Source organism: Carassius gibelio, chromosome B19 (assembly GCF_023724105.1).
Source record: "Carassius gibelio isolate Cgi1373 ecotype wild population from Czech Republic chromosome B19, carGib1.2-hapl.c, whole genome shotgun sequence".
Lineage (NCBI taxonomy): Eukaryota > Metazoa > Chordata > Actinopteri > Cypriniformes > Cyprinidae > Carassius > Carassius gibelio.
In genome coordinates this window covers 10,800,953-10,809,883 of record NC_068414.1, presented here as the reverse complement: position 1 = coordinate 10,809,883, position 8,931 = coordinate 10,800,953, and the positions used below count along the sequence as shown (strand labels likewise).

Below are 8,931 nucleotides of genomic sequence, written 5' to 3'. Positions count from 1 at the left end.
TAAATTAATTTTTTTTTTTTTTTTTATACAAGTAGCCTACAATGTAAAATGGTTTTGTACACAGTAAGTGCATTGGGCCAAATGATTATTTAAATGTAAGTACATAGTAAGGCCATCTAATATAAGGGTGTTGGTAAAGGTCCCTGCGCTGCCATGTTGATCGACGTTTAGGACATCAATCTGTGGAGAGTTGCTTTTAAGTTAACAAAACTCTTATATAAATATAGCTGCAAACAGCGATTACTGGGGTTCGAGCATTTACCAGGGTTTAAAAGTGTTAACGTTTTAAGGTGTAGGCCAACCTGGATGTACAGTATATGGAATTACATTTGGTTCAATAATAATGAACGAAACTTTATAAAACTGAACGCAACTTTTCAGAAACTATCAAAAATATGCCATTACAAAAGAAGAAAAACAAATTTAACAGGCTCTTCAAATATGCTTCATTCTTTGTTAATGTTTTTTAAAGATTCGTTTTCACTAATCGTGGATTCTGAATGCACTGCCACAGATTTCGCTTATGTTTCCCAGTTTTTCATTTGGTGTTTTAATAATCACAAACAAACAAGTGTATAGGCACAGCAGCATGCGATAGTAACCACACAAATTGATTTGACTTTTATATTGAAACGCTGAGTTACGAGGCTAATTGGATTATAAGATATGTCGTGACCGGTCGAGTCCTGGCATGTTCTGAGATATCAGTGCTTTACAACTAAGATATGTGAGTAAAGCAGGTCATGATGGTTCAGAAGAACCACAGAGAAGAGACTTATCTCCACACTGCAGTCTTATGAAGCATAATAAATCAGCTAGCTCATTGAAGCAACTTCTTACCATCTGATCAATTACCAGTATGACAAATATGCTTTTAATGAAAAGACCAGACCAGGAGGGTCAAGTAATAATGAATCGAATTTACTCTTTAGTTGATCACGGTTACTCTTCTACCCAGAGGATGTGATGTTATTACTCAGACTCGATCTTTCATGGATCAGAACACTTAATGGAGATCGCAGTCATGTTTCATTTAAATATCTTTTTTTTGGGTCTCAGAACAAATTGTGGGTAATCTTTGAAAAAATCGAATTGTTGGCAGTGAGTAAAGAGTATCGAATTCTTCAAAAACTCGAAAAGAGGCAGATTAGATTTCTAGCATCTGAGTAGATCCAGAAGCAGAAGACACAAAAGAAAGGAAAGCTGAGCCATCTTCTACTGTACTGTTAAACAAACAAACAAACAAAATAAATACATTTCAAACACATTTTATGCAGATTGCTTCCAACAGCACTGCAAAAGATAAAATACAATAATAATAATCGTAGTAGTAGTAGTAATCAAGATATCAAGAAGAATGTTGTTTTATTTTACACAACATACTAATATTAAAACATATTAATGTTTATGGCTGTCTTAATTTCTAATTGTTTCCGAACATTTATCCACAGTGCTTTTATTTAACTATAAACCAGCAGGAGACCTTAAAGTTACTCTTTAATTGACAAGACGTTCATATACAATACTCACTCTAAATTTTTGAAGATGGTTTGTGGATGAAGAATTTTAAAATGTCCTTTATAAGGGAGAAGCAATACTTAATGGTCTTCGCGTGGCTCACACGGTAGAGCATGGTGCTTGCAAACAAAGATCATGGGTTTGATTCCCAAGGAAAGCAAGAACTGAAAAATGTGAACCTTGAATGCAATGTAAGTCGCTTTGTCTAAATGTGTTAATGTATGTCAAACAGAGCTGCTCCAAGACACTGAAAACACTGTATCATGAATTGCTCGCATTTAAATAAAAACAGTGCCATGAAAGAAATGCTTAGGATATCCAGCAGAGAGCTCTTAAATAAAAATCTCACTATTTAATCACATTGATGTCTAGTAGAAACACTTTATATATATATATATATATATATATATATATATATATATATATATATATATATATATATATATATATTTAGATTTGGAAAAAAAACGTGATACAATACGAACAACAATAATGAAAATGAGATTAAAGCAACATTGGAATGTTTTATTCATTCATGTTTTGTTTTTAGAAAATAAAACACAACCAATAAATACAAAGATAAAAAGCAACTTTTTAGCGACTGCCTCATTGTATTCCAATAGTAGCGTTTCCATTTCTTTTATATAGTTGCGTATCTTTTTTTGTTTTATTTCGCTCAACAACAGCGGGCTGCGGCACCCAAAGCAGACGGCTCACAATGGATTACAATGAAACAGGCATGCAGATCCATGAGTGATCCTCTTCACACACACACACACACACACACACACACACACACACACACACGAGTTGGCACATTAAAGACAACATCTAGAAACATTTTGTTTGTTTTGCAAAATAGATATTATATATACACAGAAAAAAGAAATAAACCCATAAACCATCTTTGCATCTCTCAACTGTCAAAACTTTAAAAGTTTGTGTCACTTTAAGATTTAAAGGTGAAGTGTGTAATTTTAGCACCACTAGCATCACCAAACTTTTGCAGGATTTGCAAGAAAATATCATCGTTTTAAAAAAACAGTCCTGAACACGCCCCCATTTCTCACTGGTTAGCCAAAAAGTCAGTCCTGCCCCAAACTCATGCCATTGGTCGAGTCGCTGCTGCTCAAACAGAGCAATGTTTTGATATCGCCACAGTGTTACACTTTAATGAGAAATAGGAGATTAACGTCAATTATACACATCACCTTTAATGATTAAATGAAAAGAAAACCTCTATCAGCCATCACGTCCGTACATTCATTGTATGGTTTCCAGTAAAATCAGGTGCATAAGTACAGTAGATCGCCCCATGTACAGAGTTTAACAATACACGTAATGTACAAGCACAATATCACCCATGTCGTCGCATGGTTTCATTACAATTCAGCATGTTTTCCTCTTGCTTGGTGTGAAAGGCAGAGAGCCAGTCACGTGATCAGAGACGCATGTCACAATCTCAAAGCTGCTGAAATCTCTTCGACTCCCTCACGGGTTCGGCAGGAATATCTGGCACAGGAGGTCGTGGAGGGGGAAACGTCAAAACAGAAAGTGCACAGAGGACGATAGAGGTCGAAGGTTAAAGAAATGTCTTGCGAATTCCCATTATTGATGTAGATGTATTCTCACTGGAGGACAGAAGGCTCATTCAGGTGGGCTGGATCGGCCCAAGCGAAAGGAAACAGAGGAGGCGAGGTGAAGAGGTTGAAGCCGGCGTCGATCGGGTCTGGAGCTCTTGTGTTATCTGACCTCCAGGCAGTCCAGGTACTCCAGAGCCAGCTCGTAGCAGAACCTGTACTGCTCCTGTCAACAACAGCAAGGCCACGTCAGATTCTCTGGCAACATTCACACCGTACCAACTTTATAACTCTACTAGATCTTTATATTTGAAGAAAACACTGGTGTGTGTATCATTAATCCAATAATAAAATCTGATTATGCTATATTATATTTAATGATTATAATGACTATAAAGATGCGTTACAGAGGCGGTCTAAGGTTCTCACAACAGATACAGAACAAGAGAGACTGAGGAACGAGTCCAGGTTCTGCATCATTATGCAAAATTGTGCACATCTATTATGAAAAACTACTGTTGTTGTGTTAAAAATGTTTGTGTGCTGCTGTGCATCACTGTGTGTGTAATAAGCAAAGTGTGTGCCTATAGGCGCATATTACTAACGTGCTTTTCTCCAAATAACAAAGAAAAAAGTATTGCACCAGACTTTAGACCAGGTTTAAGTTGGTCTATGGTGTGGTCTATTATCAGTTCCTCAAAATAGCAATGCACCAACAATGCACCAAAACACATCATTTTTAGATGTTTTAGATGCGCCAGAACACATCTTTTTAAAAACTCTCACCCACAAATGGGTGCAAATACATTTGCCATTTAAACAATGCGGCACAGGACTGGAAAATTTAATTTGCATCAGGCTGAAACTAGTAAAAATACTTTGCGCCCTTTATTTCACCGGGTGTATGATAGGGCCCTAAGACTAGTGCCTTAAGGTTAGCAATAGTGCCTAACCTAACACAACTAATTACTAATTAACAAAAGCAAGCACACTAACCATAGACTCCACCATGTTGGGCTTGGAGTTGCGGAGAGTCTTGACTGCGTAGAACACGTCCACCATGTTGTGATGGTGCACCATCTCAATTATCATGGTGCAAGCGCAGAAAGTGCCACTGCGTCCGCCGCCATTCCTTTAAGAAATCAATATGTTGTTTCATTAGCATCTTCAAGAAAAGCAGCGGCTTGTAACACATGAAGGAGCGGGATCTGAGCAGCACACTTCTTAGAGCTTGCGTGGATTATGCTATTATAGATGTCTGGAGGGGATAGCTGTGAAAGAGGCATATTTGTGCCACCACAGAAATCGGCAATACTTCTGAGCATGAAGGAATGGAAAGTACCAGTGTGCTCTGGGGAAAAGTCATGCAATAAAAATGTCACATCCTTCTGAGCTAAGATCATTTCCCTTGGGCTACTGATAGAGAAAGGGCACCCCAGCGCAGATGCGCAATACACCGCATCTGTGCTGCGCTCTCATTAATAGTGGATAGATGTATTTAACTACAGGCAAGTGCAGGTGGCAGGGACGAATCCTGAGGCCAGAGTCTAATACTGAGGAAAATGAAGACATGAAAAAGCAGCCAGAGATTAAGCGCTTTAAGCAGATTTTCACTGTTGGGTGGCCAGGAGCAAAAGAGACCTGGGTTGTATAATCAACACAATGAAGTGTAATTGCTTTCCGATTAGCATTTGGGAGCGGAGCGGTGTGAAACTTACAGGCAGTGCACTACAGTGCGACCGTCACCGCACTCCCTCTGCCACTTCTGCACTTGTGCCAGCAGGTTGAGAAAGGCCTTCTTAGAGTCTGGGATCTCACGATAAGCCGACCAGCGCAGGAACTGGAAATGTCGCACTACCAGATGACCTTCCTGCAGCTGAACAATAAAGACAGAGAGAGCAAGAGCAGAGGAAAGAGAACACTTTAATAAGAATAAAAGAGGAGGGTCAAAGACAACAGTGGGTCAAAGAATTTTGCTGATGTTTTTGACAGATATGGGGCGCTTTGGTTTTAAATTTAATAAATTATTGCACATAAAAGTTGTTAGAACTATTAACTATTTTAAATTACACAAATATGTTATTACATAAACAAATATTTTTTTTTACCCATTTTACAGCATGATAGGAAATACTCATAATAAACAAAGTTTGTTTAAATAATTTTTGAAACGTTGAATACATTTGTTAAACTCAACCATTTCAACTTGTTAAGTGATTTTTTCTTCTTTGATTATTGATAATTGTTAATCATGATCGCTAGAAATGTACACATTCTGCACATAACTTCAAGACACAATATGTAACCCTGTAACTTTTTTGCACAGTTCCTTGCACAATATGACATCAAAACTCTTTACCACATGCCATGGTTTGCCATTTATTTTACAGTTTGTGCACTTATGTGAACTTACCTAAGAAAGAACCTGGGTTATTACAAGGTAAATACATGGGTTAAGTTTACTATGCACTTGTTTAAAAATGTTGTTTTGTGCAATGTTATTATAGTGTTTATATTGAACTACAAAATACATTTGCTGCCTCAGAGGTGGAATATGGGTAAGGTTATGGACAGATTTTGGTAGGTTTAATGGTGGGTTCAAGTGTAATTCTAGATGTAAATACAAAAATGAATAACATATGTAATTACAGGAAGGTGATTTTAAACTTAAGTACAATGTAAAAACACGTAATGCAAAAACATGTACAAATTAAGTACATTGTATTGAATGATTAATTTAAATGTAAGTACATAGCAGTTAAAGACACGTAATATAAAGTGGGTCCCTGTGTTTTGATGTTTGCACAAAAGCTATATGTATGGCTTCACTAACAGTAAACGTGGTTGGTAGCCCACCCGGTCATGATAAAAGAGCCCGAGTACTTAGGTTAGGTTTAGTGTACAGCGGGTAGTATGTGGTGCTTTTAGTGCTACTCAATGCACACTTCATTTTCAAATTTACTTTCATTAGTTGGACATAAAATAGAACACACTTTTAGCCCCATTTTACTTTGACAGCATCACATAGTGTGCAAGAAACATTTTGATATAATTTCACAGAAATGTCACCATGGACCCATTAAAAAAGGAAAAAAATGTGTCTTCTTTCAGGAGCTGTTTTGCATCCTATTCATGGAATATCTACTGTACGTCAAACACTAACTTCAAAACAAAACAGCAAACAGTAATTAGCTGGAACCTCTGAGCATTAATTAGCATCTAAATTCACAAAAGCATTGCTCTACCTTGGGGCTGTCTATTTTTCTTTATCTAGGGATGGCGCCATTTAGCAATATGATCTATCAATAATACTCTACGCCTTGTACCTTTTTAGGGAAGCGAGACCCGTCGTTCCGACATGGGTGGTTCTCTCTGGGGTCCTGTGAAGAAGCAGTATGGGACATTTTCTGACAATGACATGGACTGTATGTCTGGCTTGCAGAGTCTCAAAGAGACAGAGCGGACGTGGGGACTGACAGGGGCTAGCCAAACTGACACAGGCACGGATGGGAACGCGGCTAAAGGTTGACAGCCTGCCTGACAGAAGTGCTAAAGGGAGCTAGCAATGAGAGGTGCAACACTTGGGACAAGATTTCAAAGAGACAGGATGTTGACAATGAAGCCATCAGGGAGGACTAAGGTCAGCTAGAGGTGTGAGAAAGTGGCTTTTTTATTCAGACAAGTCAATATCAGAAGCACAGACCACACTGAGAGAGACTGACACAATACGAACAACTTTATCTCTCACTCACGCACATCGAGTGAGAAATAAACCGCTCCGACTCCAGCAGCGCAATGCCAACGGCGGTTTGTGAAATGGAGACTTTTAATGACTAACCACACTTTTATACCTTTGCTTTAATTTAATCGGTATTGAATTCATTTCCTAAAAGTCTCTGAAAAGATCATTTAGCCATTAGCTTCAGTTAATTAACCTTTCCGTAGTGGACCTGAACTCAGACAATCTCCAATCTTTAAAAAAAAAAAAGATGGACGTTACAAGACGGGTCATTTGTCTAATGAGGTCTGATTTTAATGAGATACTGTAATAAATGTCAGTGCTAACACTGGGAGAGAACGGCTCGTGATTAGAAGGCACATACAGGGGATAACATATATCTGAAGAGGACTTTTTTGGCCCTGCAGACTCACCCGTGTGATGTTGGTCACCCTGAACAGGCGAGTGACGACGTTGTCATCGGTGGATCTGGAGAGCAGCTCCACTGTCATGGGTCCAAACTGCTGCATGCCCGTTTCAGGCCAGTACTGCAGACAGGGCTGAGAGAGAGAGAGAAGAAAAAATACACATGTAAATTGCTATTTTAATTCACTCCTGTACACATGATAGAGCAAATGTGTTGTTTAACAACAGGACAGTGACAAACTATTGAAATAACTCTGACCAGCAATTATGTCCCCAATAATTTTTCAAAAATCTAGTTTGTAGTGCCAATTTAATTGTATTATTTAATTTATGTTAGTTTTCATTTGGTTTACAAACATACAAAAAAATAAAAACCAGCCAACCAACTTTATTATTATTATTATTACTGGTTAATAATATAATAACATTTAAAACATACCTATTTGTTTTTTTATATTAATATACATTTTTTAGTATTACATTTTTATTTGAAATATATCATAGTTGACAACGTGATTTAGAGCTGCAGTCCGTAAGTTTTGCCTGTTTTTAGCCATCTATGTTTGAAAACCTGGAATTACAGTTCCCTGTGGAATTATATTCCATGCGCAGATGAATCTGTTTTGAGGTGAATGTGTAGCTGTCGGTCATGTGGATATTTCCTGTATTTAGTTATCACTGATTCTAGCCTACGTCTTGGAATATATGACCCAAATAATAATTTTCACCATATATTCTCATCTGAACAAGTAACAAGTCTGTCACGTTTGTTCTGACCAACTGAGGAACAAAACATTGCAATAAATCACACTACTAATGGTGATTTAATCTAACGATCAATTAGCTCACATCACATCAAACTCTACAAATGATTATCATTGTTATACTTTATTCTAAAATAATTCATGTTAACAACATCAGCACTGCATAGTGTGTCAATTAGAGTTTAGATTTCAGTTTCTGTACAGTCTCATCTCTAATTGTCACATCATTCGAATTTCATATTAAGAAATTATTTTAATCCAAAAAGCTAACTTTGTTCCCATCGAACTGGTTGTCTTTAAAATACACATCTTATGTATCTGTAATCAGAAGCACATTTAAACTGGAATAATTTAATTCACATGTGTTTCATATAATCTTTCTTGATTATAATCCACTATAGCCGAGACAGCTTCTTTATGTTTACATATGTGGCAAAATGACACAGTGCCATGCTCGAATTTTCTGCAAAAACCTAGCCGAACCACTCAAATTAGAAATCTTGATTATAAATGAACTGTTGTGAATCAGTACTTGCTCAGATATTAATTTTGGATAATATTTAACCCAAAAAAGTTATGGACTGCAGCTTTAATCTTATAATGATATAGTGATCGTATAGATCAAATTTCCCATATTATACTCTATATGATATAACTTATTGTATAGCGTTTTTTTCATTTATGTATTTATATGTATATGTATGTATGTATTTTTCCATCTGGGTCAAATGACAGGCATAATGCACCCTGCATGCCTGTAACCCTTTACAACGAGGTCCCCGTTTAATGCATTTAACCTACATTAATCTTATATGGTTAATGCATTAAATAACAATAATTTGCAATCAACAGTGCATTTTTATAGCATTTAGAACAAAGATGGTATATTTCATTGCTTATGTCATCTACTGAAGTTACTGTTAAC

General features: G+C 36.9%; 1 protein-coding gene across 8 annotated transcripts in view; it reads right to left on the bottom strand.

Moving 5' to 3' along the window:
• Positions 1-2,029: 2,029 nt before the first annotated feature.
• The window catches only part of LOC127979265 (receptor-type tyrosine-protein phosphatase U), a 208,393-nt gene continuing 201,491 nt past the window's right edge, over positions 2,030-8,931 (bottom strand). For 4 of the 8 annotated variants that reach the window (XM_052584594.1, XM_052584596.1, XM_052584598.1 and 1 more), the window contains 5 exons: positions 7,251-7,376; positions 6,425-6,478; positions 4,817-4,974; positions 4,095-4,230; positions 2,030-3,324 (listed from right to left, as the gene is read on the bottom strand). In XM_052584594.1, the coding sequence (XP_052440554.1) occupies positions 3,262-3,324; positions 4,095-4,230; positions 4,817-4,974; positions 6,425-6,478; positions 7,251-7,376 (537 nt within the window). In that variant the 3' untranslated portion in view covers positions 2,030-3,261. The remainder of the gene's footprint in view (positions 3,325-4,094; positions 4,231-4,816; positions 4,975-6,424; positions 6,479-7,250; positions 7,377-8,931) is intronic. The other 4 variants (XM_052584597.1, XM_052584599.1, XM_052584600.1 and 1 more) reach the window with 1 other exon arrangement.